This window comes from Anguilla rostrata, chromosome 11 (assembly GCF_018555375.3).
Source record: "Anguilla rostrata isolate EN2019 chromosome 11, ASM1855537v3, whole genome shotgun sequence".
In the NCBI taxonomy this organism is placed as follows: Eukaryota; Metazoa; Chordata; class Actinopteri; order Anguilliformes; family Anguillidae; genus Anguilla; species Anguilla rostrata.
In genome coordinates, this window is record NC_057943.1 from 14,227,393 (window position 1) to 14,248,113 (window position 20,721).

At 42.8% G+C, this 20,721-nt stretch overlaps 1 protein-coding gene across 11 annotated transcripts in view; it reads left to right on the plus strand.

Annotated features, from left to right (window-relative positions):
• Positions 1-20,721, plus strand: part of myt1b (myelin transcription factor 1b) — a 34,276-nt gene that overhangs the window by 4,605 nt on the left and 8,950 nt on the right. For 4 of the 11 annotated variants that reach the window (XM_064298076.1, XM_064298077.1, XM_064298083.1 and 1 more), the window contains exons 2-17: positions 5,980-6,080; positions 8,872-8,926; positions 9,886-9,916; positions 11,153-11,215; positions 11,815-12,083; positions 12,252-13,316; positions 14,038-14,172; positions 14,721-14,811; positions 14,978-15,097; positions 16,615-16,859; positions 17,174-17,388; positions 18,325-18,579; positions 18,725-18,879; positions 19,336-19,398; positions 19,650-19,718; positions 20,455-20,517. In XM_064298076.1, coding sequence (XP_064154146.1) covers positions 5,980-6,080; positions 8,872-8,926; positions 9,886-9,916; positions 11,153-11,215; positions 11,815-12,083; positions 12,252-13,316; positions 14,038-14,172; positions 14,721-14,811; positions 14,978-15,097; positions 16,615-16,859; positions 17,174-17,388; positions 18,325-18,579; positions 18,725-18,879; positions 19,336-19,398; positions 19,650-19,718; positions 20,455-20,517 — 2,995 coding nt within the window. The remainder of the gene's footprint in view (positions 1-5,979; positions 6,081-8,871; positions 8,927-9,885; positions 9,917-11,152; positions 11,216-11,814; positions 12,084-12,251; positions 13,317-14,037; positions 14,173-14,720; positions 14,812-14,977; positions 15,098-16,614; positions 16,860-17,173; positions 17,389-18,324; positions 18,580-18,724; positions 18,880-19,335; positions 19,399-19,649; positions 19,719-20,454; positions 20,518-20,721) is intronic. The other 7 variants (XM_064298079.1, XM_064298080.1, XM_064298082.1 and 4 more) reach the window with 5 other exon arrangements.

Consider the following 20,721-nt stretch of genomic DNA (forward strand, 5'->3'; position numbering starts at 1 on the left):
GATCATCTTATTTCTGGGTGGGGTTTGTGGATGTGTAACTTGTAACATTTCTCGTGCATATTTTATACATTCAATAAAGATGGTGCATAAAGATAGCAGGGAAAGTTACGGGAAAATGATAAACTAGCCTACTGCGGTTTGTACAAATGCAGGGATGTTTCATTACGTTCGTTGGACAGTAGGCTTATTTAAATACGGACGGTGGACTAACTTAAATTAGAGTGATTACAATTAACTTTCAACTGTGTGTTTTATTCGGTGCCTTGTGCATCTATGTGTACATGTATCTTTGTTTATGAAATATCATCATTTGTTTTAAATATCACATGAATAAAATAGAGCTTGAAAGTTGCACCTTGAGCGCACGAGCTCGTAGAACTTACGGACAGAGGGTGCATTCGAGGAATGTGTTCCATATGCTTCTCTTTAAATATGGATCAACAATGGACATAACATAGGACTCCCAGCCCACCGAAAGAAAAACGAAGGGGGCGGGTGTTCATTAGGTTTTCTGCATCGGAAAACAGAATAGGGATGCGCTGCTCAGTGTCAACCTGTGCTAGTGTGTGGCGCAGTATAATCATAAAACGAATCAAGCTTCTAAGAGTTGAAAGTAGTAGGCCTATACTACAGTTGTATGCCTTCCCCCATCTTACTACTGTTGACAAGCTCCGTGGGTTAATTTAAAGGAGTAACACTGCACATATATCTGAATGCGCACCAATTTCCCATTATTGTTCTGTGTACGTGTACATAGGCCATTACATCTCGAGTGTTCTGGAGCTCACCTGTCGTAAAATGGTGGGTGCGGAATCACTGAAAGAGCGGAGATATAACGTAAAACGTTTTACACAGTATAGTTTGCATTACTGTGCTTGGGCGCAGGTTTTTCTGTGGTCGAGGAGGGCCAAAGTAAACTACCTATTACGAGGGTGGTTAAGAAAGTAATTATGATAATCGGTTAAAGCTGACTGCTTGGTTTCGTCCACATCATTTTTGTTTTCTTTAATATTCAGATTTTTTTTAAAACGGCATCTCTCCTTCTTGCATTTTATGTGCATGTGCTGTTTGTCTTGCTTTTAAACGAAATATAATAACTTCGAAAGATTATATCAGCGCGCGGAAATGTGGTCTATATAACCGTATTTTAAGCACTGTGGTAATGGGATTCGGTGTATTTTGGCCTGTAATCAAAATTTCTGGATGAATACATTGATTATGGTGGCGAACGGCGACGATAATATGTCGTTGTGCAGTGTTATTCTCCTGTTCCATTTTTTCCGTGATGTTCTTGTTGCCTCTGGCATTCTTTTTCTGTATGTAAATCAGCATCGTTGCAATCAACGTATTCAGTACAGTAACCATCCTGTTATTTTTTAGTTGTAATATTTATTGGAATTGCTGTGTCATGTATTTTTCTCGTAAATGTATTTAGGCAATGCTTTATAATTGGTACTTTACTGTATTTGTGCCTACGCAAGTTCTGTTAGGCGTATGTGGGAGTGTAGACTTTGAATCATTATCTGCCCTTAGTAACTATACCAGGTGCTGTAGGAATGCAACAGTGAAAACTGCAATGCACATCAAAAATGAAGCACCTGTGCCAAACTCGGGTCTTCCCTTTTCAAAGAATATGACAATTGGAACGCGGGTCAGGGTTGCCCGAGTCGTCAATAAAAAGTGACGTTGGAAATAGTCGAGTGGCCTTGGAGCAATAAATTGTATCAAGACAGTCATGCAGTTACATGTTTTGGAAATCCGCCCTTTTCAGCTTAGACAGTGAATATTCGATTTGAGAGTAACGTTGTCATAAAAAACCCATAGGAAGCTTCAATGTAATTTGTGATTTGTCAGGGATGACAGAGCTTCTTTATTGCATAGCAGTTAGTAGCTAAAAGTAACGGAAAGCACAACAACAACAACAAAAAACTTTTGTTTTAAAAAACCTGAATATTTTTAAATGTAAAATGCTGTAAAGTTTCCGAATAGTGTGGTGGGGGGGGGGGGGGGGGGGGGGGGATTGTTTATGTGTACCCCTCCCCCCACGATTATGTGACTTTTAACACCTGATGAGGACTTCCCAAAACTGTGGTTGCTATGGTGTTCCGTTTTGGAGACCTCTGACTGTCAGACAAGACTGTCTACTGTCAAGCAATTTCCTTTATAAGGCCAATTGTATCTTTTAACAGTGTAGAATAATAATATAAAAAAAAGATTATTATTATTATACAGTTTGAATTCAGATTATCATCATTATTTTTGATATACAATTACAATTATGTGAAAATATATTAAGTGAATGTCGCTGTCTTGCTCTTTTCACAGTGTTGATTAAGGCATTACTTGGCTCACAGAATGCAATACACTGAATGGTACTGATAAACAGGAATTCTACATCCTGTTTATCACACAAATTTGCCTTTAAATCTCCTTGAGTGTGCATCTGGGCAGCTTGTGCTTGTATTGTAAAGCCAAACTTATTCTAAACTATGGGTTGTGTGCTTGTCTCTGCTTAAACATCCAGAACTCTATCATATAGTTTGGTTTTACAGTGATTTGCCGAATCCTATTGGCTCTCTTTAATGTTAAACATGTTGAGTAAATAATGTAGTGCATGTTAAGTGAATGCATTTCATGTATGTCTAGATTCAGTCATTTTAAATGAACACTTTAAGCTATAAGCTAAGCTTGTCATTTTCTCAATACACTATTGAATACGTACTCACACAAATTAATCAAATTAATTCAATTCACTTCATAGTGCTCTAAAATAGTGTATTGCAGTGCAATTTTAAATTAAATTATAATTAAACAGAAATAATTTCCTGACCGAAAAAAGAGCACAATAACAACACACAATACATTTATCACACAGCAATAATTATATAATATATATATATATATATATATATATACACAAAAGTTTTGGGACAGTGACACATTTTTTGTTGTTTTTGCTCTGTACTTTCTTGGCCAGCTGTGTGTCTTTGAATCATTAGTTCATGCACAAAAAGCTACCAAAAGGTCTAGACATGATTTTAGGTGTCAAACTTGCATTTAGAGCCTGTCGCTATTGTCTCTGATCATGTAAGTGTCCATTTCAATAAAGCAGCCCATCATGAGGCTGAAAAATCTGAATAAGTCAATCAGAGACATTGCAAAAACATTGGGAAGCAAAAATGCACTGGTGAGCTCAGCAATAGTAAATGACCTGGTAGACCATTGAAGACCACTGTAGTGTCTGCCCAAATGATTCTTTCAGCTGGTATAAAAACCCCTTTTCAACTATCAAATAGATCAAAAGCACTCTCCAGGATGTAGGCATAGATGTGTCAAAGACTACCATAAAGACTATAAAAACATAACCTGATAGGGTTCACCATGAGATGCAAACTGATAAGTCTCAAAAACAGAATGGACAGGTTAGAGTTTGGTAAAAAGCACAAAAAAAAAATTCTTATGGGAAAATGAGTATTAGCACAAAGTGATAGAAAGAGGAACATGTGGAGAAAGAAAGTAACTCATCATTATCCAGAGCGACTTACACAACTTTTACATTGCATCCATTTATAGTTTCATATATACTGAAGCAATGCAGGTTAAGCACCTTGCTCAAGGGTACAACGGCAGGGTGTCCACCTGGGAATTGAACCTGTGACCTTTAGGTTACAAGACCAGCTCCTTACCCATCATACTAGACTGCCGCCCAACTGAACTGGAGTTTCACTTGTTGAAGTCAAAACACCCCACAAACAAACAGGGACTGAATGTACAAGCCTGACAGAGCATCACCAGGGAAGGTACCCTCACTAAAAGAATAATAGGACAAATCAAAAATTTTACTTCAATTTGTTATTTGTTTTACTTAAATTTTATCAGTGCAGCATCTGGTGATGTCTATGGGTCGCAGACTTCAGACAGTCATTGAATGCAAAGGATTTGCAACCAAGTATTAAATATAATGAATTTATTTCAGATTTTGTTAATTTGTCCAATTGTCTTGCTCCCCTAAAGTGGGAGGACTATAAACAGTTGTGATTCCTATACAGATCTCTTGATATGGATGTAAATATCTTATTATTTAAAACTGGTTGTCCGTACTTTAATCTCATATTGTTTTCAAATAAAATTTGTTTGAGTACAGAGTTACTGTCCCCATACTTTTACATGCACAATATATTGTTAAATGTAAAAGTATGGGGACAGTAACTATGTTTTATATATATATATATATATATATATATATATATATACACACGATGCAATGATTCAAGGCTGTTTATTACTGAGCAACTAACATATCCTTATGAGTGTGTTTGCGTGCTTGTCTGAGGGAAGGGGGGTGGATCAGGAACCGTCAGGAAGGAACTGACATTGCCAAGCTTTTGTTGCCTTTTTGTTCATCATCACCAGTCAGTTTGGCAAGTTCCCCCCACAAGCATCTCACCGTCTCCTTGAACCATTTGCATTTTACTGCTGTTCAAATCTCTGTAGTGGTGATAGGAGTGGGGAGAGCGTGGGTGGGGGTGGGGGGGCTGAAAATGTATAACTGAATAAATGCATTTTTAAAAATGGAAACAGCGCATGGATGTGTCTTGCTCTTGCCCTGAGCATCTTCAAGGATGAAGGGGAGAGCAAGAGTAAGTTTCTGAGTGTGAGACAGACAGTCAGATAGAGAAAGCGAGAGACAGCGGGTGAGAGAGAGAGAGAGAGGGAGAGAGAAAGGGAGAAGGAGGCGGGTGAAGCAGGAGTTTGTTGGTTTTAATTGCGGCGTACTGAATGTGGCTGTTTAATTTCTCCACGTGCGTTCCCATCTGCGCAGTGCAGAAGTCAGGGAGGCAGCGACTGCAGGTTGCTGTGTCAGTGCCGAGTGAGAGACAGATGGGGGTTGAGGAGGGGGACTCACTCTCAGGAAATTAACCAGATTGGAAGAAGAGGAGGAGGAGGAGGAGGGTGGATGGGGCTTGCTGGGTGATCACTCTTCCCTCTGCCTGTCCGGAAGAACTCTAATTTGCATTTACTGTGTTACCTATTAAATAAAAACAGAGAGGGAAAAGTCAGTAATATTACTCTGATCTGCCACTGTAAGGAATTTGTTCAGGTAAGTGTGATTTCTGATATGTTGGACTAAGTGCAATTAGGATAGCCTCGAAGGGGTGCTTTTCTTACTTTGCAAACAGAAATGGGCAAATATTGTGTTTAGAAAATTTTACTGGAGTAAAAGCTAAGTACAGTTCTGAATGTATTTAGAGCTGAACACATTTATAAGCTCATTGCTAATGATTTTAGAAATGATTATCCAACTCTTGAGAAATTGCGCCCTCGGTTATATTCTTTTTAATGTGAAGAAATGCGCTAAAACTGTGAAGGGGTAGGATACAGTGGAAGTAAAAAAAAAAATACATATCTTCTGTTTGTGACATAATCATCCTTGTGCTTGCCTATATTGTGATCTTACTGATGTTAGTGTATATTTTAACTTTCATATTTGATGGCTTAGGGTTGAACCCTAACTGCATGCTTTCAAACCCAGATTTCTCTTGCTTTACCAAGGTGAGGGGGAGAAGTGCTCAGCCATTACTGCGATGGAGAAAAGCTTGATTTATGGCAGACTCATTATTTACTGCCCATTCTCCCCCCATTCCCCCATCCCTCCTCCCATTTTCATACCCTTGGAACCACTAACAGGACAATAAAATGTGCAAATTTGATTGATCCTAATAGCAGACTGACAGAGTTCCAGCTGGGACACTTGGCATGTGCGTGCACACTCTCATGGTGCTCTGCACCTGGGGGCTGGCCCCCCCACCACCCACTCCCATTCCCTCCATCCTCTCTCCTCTCTGTCTGTCTCTCGGTCTGGATGGTCTTCCACTAATGCTGATTCTTGATGTCTATTTTTTATTTCCCTCTCTCCTGTCCCATCTTACCCCTCCCTCCCCTCCTCACCCCATCCCCCCCCCATCTTGGTTGGGACAGAAAATGAATTCCGAGGAGAGCTGCTGAATCAGAGGTGGACGAGAGGGGAGAGGATCAGCAGTTGTGAAACGACAAAGAGCCTGCAGAGCAGACGAATCAAAGTAAGTGACACTGCACTTCATTTCTGCTTTCCGAGCAGTTCCTGGTCGGCAGAGGATGGAGTGCGCACTGGGAAGAGAGAGAGCTGGTGGATGTGGGGGGTGGGGGGGGGCATTGAAGCAGTCGATTATGCATAGTGTAGCTGAGCCAGGCAGCACACTTCAGCCCCTCAAACATGACAAATCAAATCCTCCTTGTTCAGCTTTTTTTATTTTAAGGAGCCAGTTAAGGAGTCAGCATTAAAGCTTTTAAGAGGAAGTCTTCAAGTTAAGTTCCTTTTTTCTGTTCAGCAGTAAGACGTTTTTCTGTTTGTTCCATCCCCTCACTGAGAATACCTCTTTTGGTTTTGTGTCAGTGGAAAAGGGTTTCTTCTCCGCTCTCATTTTTGTATCTGTGAGTGGGCTACATGTGTGCTGAGAGGAGTGGTCCTGCTGAACACTGTACAGTTTTCAGCCTTCCACCGACACTGATGAAATCACTTCATTGGTTGTTTTTTTCTGTTTTAATTCAACCTGCAGAAATGGACATTTCCTTTAAAGTATGTGATTCAATTATTCAAAATATTGCATCAATGACTTGCTTCCTCTCTCCTGGAGATTGGGACAGCTAAATAACCTGCCTCTAGGGGAAATGGACTACAATGCAGAGAGTTGGTGAGGCATGTTACTAGCTCTGGACAGCCTCTGTTACTCAAATGAACCCATGATATGGTTGGCATGTTGCGCTGTGCCACGTGTGTGCTGGTACGCTGAAATGGACGGGTCCCTAATTGGCAGTCGCGGTCCGTAGGTAATTTTTCGAGACGTCAGCCTCTCTCCCTAGCTCAGCTCATGTTGCCCACTGACTGTGGTGTGCTGCTCCTGGTCTCTCTTGTAAAAGTGAAAATGAATAAAAGGCTCATTTATGCACGCGGGGAAGAAGGGTGACCTTCTCTATGAAGTCATTGCCCCCAGCTAGAAATTTACATATAGCTGTCAGAATGCAGAAAGCCTTCCTGCCAGTATGAAGCACAAAGAGGGACATTATTAATAATGTACACCACCGCCTGCAGGGAAACTCAGACCTTCTTGCGCCTGCTTCCCAGTAAAACTTACACTCTCCCTTCTCTCTTTCAACTGGGGAACCGTATACATTTTTAATTTAAACAATGTAATTAAAAATAAGGTGGAGGACAGCTCTGCACACCCATTAAAAGTCCCACGAAGCCCGTTATAAAAACAAGGTGAATCACTTCATTATATTTATTGATTGCAACTTATTTGAAAGGACTTTTTACTCATACAAAATGAATGAAGCTGTCCTTTTTATTAGAGTTCAAATTTGCTTACCTTTTTAAAAAGCTGTTTGTAGATGCAGTGGATCACCATGCTGCCAGGAATCAAAGTTGGAGTAATATGACCACAAAGGAAATGTATACAAGCTATTAGTGATCAATAACCATTTTGTAATATGTAAAATGACACTTAGCAGGAAACAGGATAATGTCACCTGCCTTGTATTGTGTTCCTTCCCGAACGTGCAAATTCTAATGATTGTAACGAAAAACCGACACAGTGTCCTCACCAGAGCTTTAGAGCTGAGTCCAATAGCCTGTGCTGGTTATTTTATCCCTGCAACTTTTCACTCTGCAAACTATGAACTAAGTGTGAGATTGCTCCTTTAAAGTCCCCTTGGTTGAGTACACAAAGCCGACTTGTTGTGCACATGAACATTCATCTAGATGGATCAAAAGTGTGGTTTGAAAAGGAGCCTGGGCTTGCACCTGTACGCCCCAGTCACTCAGCGCGGCCTCGGCAACACTGCACTTTTCATTCGCCTCTCTCTCTTTTAAAATAATTTATCAGCAGGAAGTGGCAATTGCCAGAGACTGTGTTTAAATCAACTATATCCCTGCCAACTTCAGCGCTGCCAGGAACAAAGCCTCTAAGTGCAGGGCTTGCGACAAACGTGGAGCCCCTAGTAATCAAAACTAATAGCCTCATTGTGGAAAAAGCATCCGATAGCCGAGAGAGTGGAATGTTTGAAAAGCACAGTAAATGGAACGGAGGCGTTGGGGTGACACCTGCTCTTTTGTGCCCGAGCTCAAACCTGCGGCCATGCAGGGAGCTGGGCAGCGCCGGGAGGGGGGAGCAGTGGGGGCTGCATGTGCATGTGTGCTTATCATTATTATTATTATTATTACTATTATCATTGAGGCAGTGGTCTAAAATGGGCATCGCTGGTGCTGAAGCGTGTAGCACCCAGTCACATTGGTCGTTCAGGTGCAGTAAATTACAGGAAGAGATGAGGATTAAAGCATACTGCTGCACAAACACAGCGGTGGCGAGATTAATAGAAGCTCATCCCGCTTTCCGTTTTCACCACTCCAATCTTTCAACTTCTCCTTTGTGCTATTTTCTTCCGTTTTTGAATGGTTTAAGAGTAACAGACCTCCATCTAGACTCTTCGTTCAACGTTTGCTTATGTTGTTGTTTTCATCCCGTGCTCTCTCAATACAAAATGGGGACTGAAAGGGAATGGGCATTGTAGTGAATGCAATGTAGCAATGTTAGCTTAGCCAAAACCTGTGGAAAGAGTAAGTTAGGAAATATTTGGATCTATTGCGTATGCGTGCGTGCGTGCGTGCGTGTTCTGTCTGTATGTGCCTTTCTGTATGTGTGTGTGTGTGTGTGTGTGTGAGAGAGAGAGAGAGAGAGAGAGAGAGAGAGAACATGATTCTGTGCATGTGTTTGTGGACATAAATGTTTGCTTCCTGATCTCCTGACCGTCTGTATCTGTTCTGCTTTTGGGTAGATGAGCCTGGACAGTGATGAGAAGAGAACACGCACAAGATCCAAGGGAACAAAAGGTGAGTGAGCTGTCCTTGTATTCCTAGAGTGCACTGATCACTGAAAGGTGCTCTGCTGTAGCTCTTCACCATCAAATATCATTTTTCTTGTCAGCAGTTTTTTTTTTTTCCCCTGGCAGATTCAGCTGTTTTAAAACTGCCTAGTAAGACTTTAAGTGCAAATTCCAAATATGAGAGGTCAGAGACCCAGCCCAGTCACTGCTGTCTGTATCTGGGCTGTCTCTGAGACCATGTGTGATTGTAGTTTAGAAAAAAAGTTTAATTTTTGGATGGGGAATGCGCCACAAGATTTTAGGTACCAGTATTACTGGTATATCAGTTAGCCAGATATTTTAGTGAACTAGATTATGTTTGTACAGTATATTTGATAACTTTAATTCTCACATTCACGCTATAGTATTGTTTTTTTCTTTCTGACTGTGTTTTACCCTGACATACATTTCCAAAGACAAACTTAAAGTCAACCTTAACGCTGCCTGCGCTGAAAAGGACATTGAAGATTTCAGTGCTCTCTGTAGCACTTTTCATAGTCAGAACATTTCAAATTAAATGCCTTTTTTTTTTCTCAAATCCACCCCCATTAATCCATTGATTGCCATGACCCTTGTTTCTAGTACATACATAGTACATACATTTTAATGTATAGAGTCTATTTTCACCAATGCGTGCAATTTTATTTCAATTTCATTCTTGTCATCAGAAAAAAATGAATTGCAACAATTAATCATGTTCTGATACAGTTCAGTAGTCCGAGCATAATTGTTTTTCTTTTGATTCACTGTGGATTTGCTGGTTCAGCTAGGCCTGTTTGCCTCTAATGATTCCACATGTGTGTCTGTAAAAGTTACGGTGTGTAGGATTTATATTCATTTGTGATTTAACAAGCATAGGTCTTATTGTGACTCGTTTGAGATTTATAAATGTAGTCTTCTCAATGCTTCATTTTCTCTATCCCTCAGTACCTTCAGAGCTTGTAGGACAAGATTTAAGGTAAGAAAAAAGATTTAAGATGTTTCCATGTGTATTGTATGTGACAAAATCTGAGTCTGAATACATTAACCTGACCATTATTAATTGACCCCCGGACAATGAGAAATAACTTTTTTTTTTTTAAATTAAGTCCAGATTAATTCAAATTTGATATAATGGGGTTCCTTGGTATCCCCATTATAATAACCACTATATGTAATAAGTTATGAAAGTTTTAGCTGTGGAATTAAAGTAAAATTGACATGATCCCCTTCCTAAAAAATAGTTCATTTTAAGCATGAATACATACACAGGTTCAGATTGAATCAAGGTCTCTGTGATAACCATCACATTTTTCTTGAGGTACATTGTGAGCATACAGCACAGTGAAAGTGATGTGAAAGCGGAGTGGGCACTATCACTATGCTCCCAGAGAAAATGCAGTTCTGATGCACCCTTCTGTAAAGCCAACAGTCATTGCCAGCGATAGAATTTTTGAGGATTTCCATTTCCTTGAACAAAGAGTGGGTCAAAGGTCAAATTACTCACAGGATTCTGGAGGGTCACTTTCTGCTTGAACTGTTTCTGCCAAGTATGAATCTGCATTGACTGCTCCTTCGTTTGTGTTTGAAGTTATTTATCAGGAGGCTGTAGTAGAAGCCATCACCCTTTGTGAATGCACACAACTGTACTTTGCTCCAGCATGGTTGCATCTGTTTTCACAAACCCATTGCTTCTGATCCCGCAGTCATTTTCTGACTAATTCCTTATTTGTCATGCCTCGCCTCACAGCAAGGATCAACATTTAGCATTCACACCTCGGGGCATTGGAGTGGGTGCGCTGTCAAATTTAAAATGTTAATGAAGCATGTAATAAATAAAAGTAATACTGTAATATTGATTAAAACAATAATGGCAAATGCCAAGAGCAGTTAATGAGAACCCGAATTAGGACTCTGAGGGGTTGAGGATATTTGACATGTGACAAAGGGCGACAGCAGCAGAAACATTTCTATGGTTTTTGAGTATGTGTAGTCATAGTTCAGGAAGGTACAGGAGAGTTGTAGTTTTTGAAACTAGCAGCTTTAGCAGTATGTGTGTGTGCGTGCGTGTGTGTGTGTGTGCGTGTGCGTGTGTGGGTGTGTGGCCTCTGACTTCTTTGGCTCAGTGTGTGTTCAAGACACCTACATTCTCCAGTGAGGGGGAAAAGTACTAAAATCATCTAATTTGACCCAATTTATCTCTGACTCCATTCAGCTGCCCAACCCCAGGATGCAATGGCTCAGGTCATAACAGTGGAAAATATGCAAGACACAGAAGGTAGGGCAGACTGACACAACCCAGCCCCTATGGCACTGCAATGTAGAATAGAGCAGAGAATGGCAAAGGGCTCCAGACTGCCCTCCCCGGACAGCTGAACGGTTGTGCCAAGGCAATGTTTGTCGCTGGCCGGGAGGCAGTGCTTTGGAACGTGTCGCAGGTTTATCGCCTCCCTGTTTACAAGTGTATTTATTGTAGAACCAATTTTAGACTATCCATATTATAGATCCCTCCCTCCCCTCCCTTTATCCTTGTTTCTAGGCAAATGATTCACTGAATTTTGCCCTCCACTGCCTTTTTTTGTTAATTAAACTTTCCAGTCAATTGCATATTATTATTTGTGTGCTAACACATTGCTCCCTGTTGAGATTATTCTCAGCGTCTATCCATTATTCACATCAAATCCCCTGTCATTTACTCATGAATGGCTACATTATTGTTTATTTTGCTGTTGTGTTGTTTGGCCATGATCAATATGCCCGATGAATGAGTTTATGCTGTGTGGCTGGGATGGGACAGAAGCCTTGCCCTGCCTCTCCACCCGTCCCTTTTCTCCCCCTGTGTCCCTCCTGACCCCGCCCCTGCTCCTACACACACAGCGCACTGAGCTGTCCCTTGGCCCGGAAGAGGAAGCTCCAGGAGGCGGGGACGGACCAGGACCAGCCCACTTCTAAGAGGAAGTCTCACCCCCTGAAGCTAGCGCTGGATGAGGGATACAACGTGGACAGTGACGGCAGCAGCGAGGACACGGAGGCCAAGGAGGACTCCGCCGAGGAGTCAGAGGAGGCCCAAGAAGAGCAGCAGGAGGAGGTGACAGAGGAGAAAGAGAAGACCAGAGAGACACAGAGTACAGATGAACATGCAGATGGTATGGCTTCAGACCAGACAGATTAATAATGGTAGAAACAGTCATTGTAATTCATTTAAAATTGTACAGCCAAGATTATTTATTAATGATATGCTTAACTGCTATCAACTCTGATTGGGCACAAGCTTCTAATAGTTAACTTTGTCTGTGACATGTTTTCTCTTACAGAAGAATGTTTGGTAGTGGAATCGGAAAGCACTGTAAAATCAAAAGAAGGCGAGCAGTCGCCCAAAGCCACACCCACTCCCGTTGCTCAGAAGGAGGACTACACCAGCTACCATGAGATGGTGGCCAGCTCCCTGCTCAACCTGGGCCAGATCAACCAGAGCCACAGCCCAGCCGAAGACGCACCTATCCAGGCTGCCATGGACACAGAGGCGGACAGTCAGGAGGAAGCAGAGCACGATGCCATGGAGGACCAGGCCGACGTGGAGGATGAGGATGATGAAGACGAGAGAGAAAGCACAGGTGAAGCACAGGAGGAAAGAAGAGTAACTGTGGAGCGGCTAGCAGAGGGACAAACCTTGGAAGAGGAAGAGGATGATGAGGAAGAGGAAGATGATGATGAAGAAGAAGAGGATAGGAAGCAATGCACAAGCCAGAAAGACAACTCAGACCACCAATATTTTAGTGGAGAGTTCCAGAAGCTCCGAGCCAAGGAAGTGGTGGAGGAAGAGGCCATCCCGGAGAGACAGTGTGAGGAGACCTTGGAGGAGGAGGAGGAAGATGAAGAAGAGGAGGAGGAGGAGGAAGAAGAGGAGGACATTGAAGATGAAAATGATGAGGAAGAGGGGGCCAGCATTACACACGCCACCTCCAGTGCCATCACCACCGGCAGCCCAGCTCAGGGATTGGACACTGAATCACAGAGCGAGGGGAACAGGCCCACACCCCCAGAGGACTACACTTCCCATAAGGCCGGGGCCTCCGTCATCATTGAGGTGCGGTCAGAGGAGTCAGAGAAGGACGAGGACGACGACGAGGATGGGGATGACGAGGAGGAAGACGAGGACGATGACAGCCTCTCTCAGAAGTCAGTGGTGACTGACGAGTCGGAGATGTATGACATGACACGGGGAAACCTGGGGCTGCTGGAGCAGGCGATCGCTCTCAAAGCCGAGCAGGTGAAGGGCCCGCGTGAGCTCGGCCGCGCCCCAGACCACCTCAGGTACTTCACAATGGAGGACCGTGCCAGTAAGCCCATGGACGCCATTCGCAAGGGCTATTTCAAAGGTATAAGTCAAATAACCCCTCACAAATATACATATATATGTAAATGAGCTCTCTTAATGAAGTATCTCTCCGTGGATTGGTTCATAAAGATAGACAGAATAATTACTAATTACATAAGGAAGTGTGGAGAGGAGAGGGAATGATGTGACATGATTAGATTGATTCCTTGTTTGTTTTCTTGTGCTATTACCTGCCTCCTCTGAGCTGGCTCAGTGCCCACTCTCCCTTCCATTTACTCATGTGGGTGCAGTGGAATGAGTCCTCTCCTGCCGTGTAGTAGCTCACACTCTGCCCAGCTTTAATTAGAAGGTGCATGTCTTGTTAACATTCAATTTGCAGGCCACTGGAGCGGCACATCTCTCTCTCTCTCTCTCTCTTGCTCTCTCTTCTATCTATAGCAGTTGCCTCACTCTTATTGTCTGTAGAGGTTGCTGCCTAAATCAGAGAAATGCAAACATATCCGAACCGGAGCAGGGCCCTAAGAGCTGCTTAATAAGAGCAATTTTTTGTTTCAGTGAGCCCAAGATGCCACAGGCTTTTAATTTTCTCGCCTGTGATAATTGGTACATATTAAAATCGAATCATATCATCATAAATAATGAGAATAATTACAATAATAAATGTGTCTGTAGTTATATATTTATTTTTGTTTCTGGTAGTTGGCAAGGTCTTTGAGAATGATTAGCATTACCATCAGTGCTCCCCACTTCTCCCACCACAGAAAGCTCTAGGCCAGAGAAAAGGGAAATCAAATGCCCCACCCCTGGGTGCGATGGGACAGGCCATGTGACAGGGTTGTACCCCCACCACCGCAGTCTGTCTGGCTGCCCGCACAAGGACAGGATCCCTCCAGAGAGTGAGTACTGTTCTCTTCTGTCTGTCCCTCAGTCTGCCACTGGATAGAATCTGGCACAGGAAATTTGTATTAGGTACAGGTTCATTCTTAATGGCTATCCACCCATTAATTGTTGGACACAAATTAGTTTCAGTATAAGTTTTTTTTCAGTTTAAAGTTTTTTCTGATTGATTTTTGATTAATAGCCCAGCCTGTCCAGCCCATCAGTATTAACAGCATTATTTGTACAAATTTAATCGAGTATGGGTTTGTGCTAAAACTTTCTCCAGAGACCCATATGGCTCCAAGACTAACAAGCAGTGGACCCATTAGCACATTTTAAGGCACATTTAATCTTGGATAGTGCATTTTTACTGTGTCATTAGGAAAATACGCACATTAAAATGCCACACTAAAGAGACAAAACTCACAAAGCATAATTATAACAAACCAGAAAATGCTTCATTAGGATGCTTTATTACCCACCCCCCTCCTTCTGGTCTAAATTGCCCCCATCAGTTTGTGTGATCTAAACCACCTCTTGTTCTGCCTGTTGTCCACACACACAGTCCTGGCCATGCACGAAAACGTGCTGAAGTGCCCAACGCCTGGCTGCACAGGACAGGGTCATGTCAACAGCAACCGCAACACCCACAGAAGGTAAGATACACATAGATACACAATTAACAGTACAGTGTGTGCCTTCTTTTGTCATATAGTCACAGGGAAATTAGGTGAAACAATAGCTAGTAAGGAGGTAATTGCGGAAGTTATTCTAGAATATAATCCCTACTGCTCTCGCAAGTCACATTTTTTTTCTTCCCAGTTTATCAGGGTGCCCCATCGCAGCAGCGGAGAAGCTGTCTAAAACTCACGAGAAGCAACAGCTCCCTCAGCCTATAAGCGAACACCCCAAAGGGAGCCCCAACTCTGACAGAGTACTCAGGTAAGTGGTTACTGATGGCCCAGTCCCATTGAATACTCACTGAATCTTATTCAGTCCTAACTGGTACTAAAACTTCATTCGGAGCTCACTCACACAATGCACTGTGGTGTGTCTGCACAATGGTATTTCTAGTTGTCTGTGAACAAGTAATCAGAGGGAAACTACAGAAAACAATGTGATTGCTTTACTGCTTTTCTCAATCAAACGGCAGTTCCAGCAAGTACTATGTGATTGGTCAGTTCTTAAAAATACAGTTTGAATCCAAGCATCTGTGCACCAGCACACACCCCCTCCCCCCTCCCTTCCTCACATATACAAGAATTATAATTAATGACTTGCGTGGTTTTATGCTGAGTGCATGTTACATTCTGGGTATTTTAATTATGCAGCAAATAAGCTAATTATGTAAGTTATAGGGCATTCTGAGTCTAGAAAAAATGGCTTTCTTTGAGGCATCTCATCTATGGCCAGGCAAAGCATGCAGGATTAAGCCATAACAAACCTAAGCTCCTTTTAAAAATTCAAATGAGCATTTATATGATGTGAAACCTTGTGAACAATACATGCAAAACATAAAAGAGACTTAAATAAATTCGCATTCTGTCTGTTAATGGACTGTTCACATTAGAGAAATAAGATGTGGAAATACAACTGATTAGTCATACTAATCCTGCAGTCTTTGTTCTATATTAAGAGTGTTTTACTGAGGAGAAGCCTGGCTCCTCCAGCAGTAAGCCCTGGGTTAGAACCACACTGCACGGGCGACTTTAACCGAGGTTTTGTTGTAAATGGAATCAGTTCCTGCCTTTCTGTGACTGGGACGAGATGGGAGGGAGCTGTATGATATCGTTCCAACCTTTCCCACTTTAATTTGCCCGGCCCCGGATGAAAAAAAGAGCATGGAATCTGTTTCGACGCACTCGTTTGCTGGTGGATTTACCCAAGCACATCTGACAGGGCACTCCGCTCTCCAAGAAAATGAGAGGGTTTAAAGCTCTTAAATTCCTGGCAGTACAATATGTAAATGTGCCCTGTGCTGATAAGACAGCTTTAAACCCTGCACCTCTTACTCCCAAGGCAACTATCTCTTCCCCTCTGTTGTCCCTCTCTTCTCTCTGCTGTATTCTTGCTCACTCTCTCATCTTTCTGCCTTCACTGAACTCCCACACCAGGTTTTCCCCTCGCCCCCTTCTCTCCCCCCTCCTTAAACCACCTCCCTGTTTCCTCTTCCACACTCTCCTCTCTCACTGTATTCCTTCTCTTATCTCTCCTCTTTCTTTTTTCCTCATCTTTCTGTCGTGTCCTATTGCTTCCCTTTTCTGCTGTGCTCCCTCCAAAACTAAAACAGAAATTGAAAAAAAAAAATGCTGTGCCTCCTGTGTTTCGGCTGTCACTGAACCCTCCCATCTCTCTTGCTCTCGGTCGCCCATTACAATTTTTTTGTCATTGTCTCCATTGTCCACGCCTCACCTCTCCTCTCTCTCTCTCTCTCTCTCCTGTTTCCTCTCCTCTCACAGCTCTGTCTCCTCTCTCCCGCCCGCCCGCAGGCCCATGTGTTTTGTGAAGCAGCTGGAGATCCCTCAGTACGGTAGCTACAGACCCAACGTGCTCCCCACCACACCCCGCGCCAACCTGGCCAAGGAGCTGGAAAAGTACTCCAAAGTCTCCTTTGATTATGCAAGCTTCGACGTTCAGGTCTTTGGAAAACGCATGCTTGCGCCAAAGATACACACCAGTGAAACCTCACCAAAAGCCTTTAAACGTAAGGATCCTGAAGTCTGCACTGCACTTGTAGAGTTTATAGTTTTCTGGGTGTTGTTCCGAGTCTTTTTCTTCTATGCTATTTTCCATACTACAGGTGGCTCGCAATGTAACTATATTCAGTAACCATATGCAGCAATATGGCTTATAGGGCAACTTATATGGGGCATGTGGGCAAAAATGAGTGCAAAAATTCCAAACTGAAAAGGTTTCGTACCTTTCTGCAAAAGAAATTCACATACATTGAGCTGGAAAGAGGAATGGCAGCCTTTTGAAGTGTAACATTGTTGGTGTCTGTCCCTCTCGGCCTGGCAGCCAAACCATTCCCCAAGGCCTCGTCCCCCAGTCGCAGCCTGCCGGGGGGCTATGCGAAGAACGCCTCGTCCTCCTCCTCCTCCTCCAGCGGGTATGACTACTCCCATGATGCTGAGGCCGCCCACATGGCCGCCACCGCCATTCTCAACCTTTCCACCCGCTGCTGGGAGAGGCCGGAGAACCTGAGCACCAAACAACAGGACCTGGCCAGTAAGGTAGGCCTCTCCCTCCCCTTGTCCTCTCATTCCAAGCATTAAAGCCCTTCCCTCTTCCACCATTCTGTTTCTGGTCCTCTGATTCATATCAGAGGAATTTCTGAAGAGGTTAATAAAACATTCAGTGCTAACAGTAGAAGCTGTAGTAGAGGCAGTAGAAGCAGCATTAGTAGTATTGCTGGTGGTAATAATAATAATAATAATAATAATAATAATAATAATAATAATAATGAGAAGAATGCTGTACAGTGCTTTACAGAGTAGCCGAGGCAATTAATAGATAGTCATAGTCATTGTATACGCAGCAGCAGTTGTGGCCGTAGTAACAGTGATAATCATTGTGTTACTTGCTGTAGCAGAAGTGGTAGAATGCTGATATGCGGAAGGAGAAAAATATTGAGCTGAAATTGCATCATTCTCTGCTGGTGCACTCCTTTTTTTACATTTTGCTTCCTGCCAGGCTGTCTATTAAAGTGGCCAGGTGGCCTTTCTCTTTTACCACTTGGTACAATCAGACATTCTGTGGGTAAAAATGTTTTTTTTTTTCCCTGTTGGTGGTATAATTGCACCAGCACTTTTTTCACAGAGTGATTTTTAAAAGCTTTCAGCTCCTTAGAGAGTGACTACTTCCACCACTTTTCGATTTCCAGATATAATTTCTTTTTCTGGGATTGGGATAAAAAGGATGATAAATGGGGGAATGGAGCTATTTGGGAAGCAAGCCCATTTCCTTCCTAGTGCTCACTCGCCTTCCCCCAGCTCTTATCAGTCCTTTTAAACACTGCACTGGCTCTTCATGAATGAAGTCTAGGCTATGGATGGATGGAGCCATCACTTACAGACTGACAGTGTGGACACGTGTGAGGAAATACATTTTCAGCAGTAATGTACGATGATGTCAGGGCTTGATTATGGTTGACCTCCTCCCGCCTTCAGAGCATGGACATTGAAGTGGATGAGAACGGCACGCTGGACCTCAGCATGAAGAAACCCGTCAAGCGGGAAGGCAGTCTGTCCTGTGTCAGTCCTGGGGTGCGCTCGCCGGACCCTTCCTCCTCCTCTTCCTCCCAGCACCCAGGCAGCAGTGACATGACCTCTCCCCATCCCAGCCACGCCTACAAACAGGAGGAGTGGGAGGGGCCTCTGGACTACACCAAACCCAATCGCCAGCGGGAGGAAGACTTGGAGGAGGTCAGCTTTATTTTTTTCTTTATTTCTTTTTATACTTGAAATAAAACAAAGCATTTAAAACAAAGTAGTGTTCATCATGGCAAATTAATATCACCAGGATCTCACAAGGTAGAAAGAAATGGAATATCTTGGTTTATTTGCGCAGATGGAACAGACTGCACAGTCATTTGCCTCATCTGATGCTGAGGACTGCGAGATGATGCAAGACTGCCTGGAAGACAGGAAGTACCCTGGAGAGGTCACGACCCCCAGCTTCAAAGTAAAATTCCAGACCAAGGACTGCAAAAAAGAGCTGCTGTTGTAAGTACACTACCCTGCAGCGTAGCTGTGGGTGTGGTCACTTGCACTTGCTAACGACCAATCACAAAACTAATATCTGATATAGAATCCAGAACAAATGATCGTCAGATGTAGGTCTTTAAATTTTTTGTTTACAAGGAATGAAGCACCCAGGCCAGGAATGCTAAGCCATTGCATTAGCGATGGAGTTCCTACAGGAAGGTTGTTTTGCTCAAGGTTGTCACATTTTGTATGTACCGATGAGCACCGATGTGAAATGTTAATTATGGTTTCACACGCATTCCACACAGAAATTAAGCAACTCATTTGGATAGCACATGCGTTTGAAGGAGTCAAACATGAAATAATTCAGTTGGGAAGCCAATTTAGCATGGAAAATTAGTCTGTAAAGCTCTATAAACTTGTGATGTCAGTCCAGTTGGCTCAAGTGTGTCTCCCTCATGCACTTTCCTCCAGGTGCCCTACTCCTGGCTGTGACGGAAGTGGCCACATCACTGGAAACTATGCATCCCATCGCAGGTATGCTATAGAGAGATATGCAGTGCCCAACAATGTTTAAACTCTAGCGGAGTCACATTATCTCACTCCAGCCTTGGATTAAATGTATGTAATGCGCATAATTACGCTAAGCTAATTTTTGTATTTTTTTTTAAAGAGTGGTTTATTTATGGAAAGGCTTCTCTTCCGTTTCCACCTTTTCCTCTGACCTGATTCGCGTTCTCTCTTCCTCCTTCTCTCTCCTCCTCTCTCCTTCGCTCCCTCTCTTCCAGCTTGTCTGGTTGTCCTCTAGCTGATAAAAGCCTGCGGTCCCTCATGGCAGCCCACTCTGCTGAGCTCAAGTATGTCTGTTCTCAACTGTGCTATTTTCCCAACTTGACTGTACTATTGCTACCATGTTGACTACTGTGTCTGCCTTGAACCTCCACTGCCCTGCCTCTACAGTCTCAGCCCTGTCAAATTCCATTCAATTTCTGATCCTGATCAGTTAACCAATTAAAATATCTATTTACTTGATTTAAAGACAAATTATTGATCATTTCATGTAATGTTTCATGAAAGGAATGAGAGAAAGACCGCATGTCCGGTGTATCATATTTTCCGGGCTTTGCTTGCTCTGCTGTGGTCTCACAATCTGCTGTTTAGAGTTGAGCTGAACCAATACTGTCAGCACGGTGTGCAAACTACAAAAATTGTGACATGGTCTCTAATACATAAATTTACATACTGAGGACCAGTATTGTCCCTGGAGTGCCATGTCTGTTTGACTTCCTGTAGCTGTAGTCACACTTCAGTTTTTATTAAAGTCCTGCCACTGTTATTTGATGTATGGGTTGTTGAATGAAGCAAAAAAAAAAAAGAATCTGTCATCATTTGCCCAGCATGTGTTTAATGGGATGGAATACTGAAGTAGTGCTGTTGGTGATCTGACATGAAATTAAGTAGCAGTGTATTTGTATGAAGACGTTGTACAGTCGGGTGCATGCAGTTTCATGCTGTCGTATACCGTTCTGTAGCATATTGGTCATGCTGATGTCCCTTCCTTGTACCTCCCCACCCCCCCTTCTCTCCTCGCAGGTGCCCCACTCCAGGATGTGATGGGTCTGGTCATATCACTGGAAACTACGCCTCCCACAGAAGGTACGCATGCATTATCATCACCATCATTCTCTTGCTTGCCATTTCATTGGAAGGACAGCTTTAGAGTTATGTAGTCAGTCTCCCCTGTTTGAAATTCACAGAAAAACGCATCTTTAGACAGGACACTCGCATATATAACACGTTTTGAAACTTTTTTTTTTTTAACCTTTTTTACTACATGCGTTTAGTTTTTTTCTACTTTTT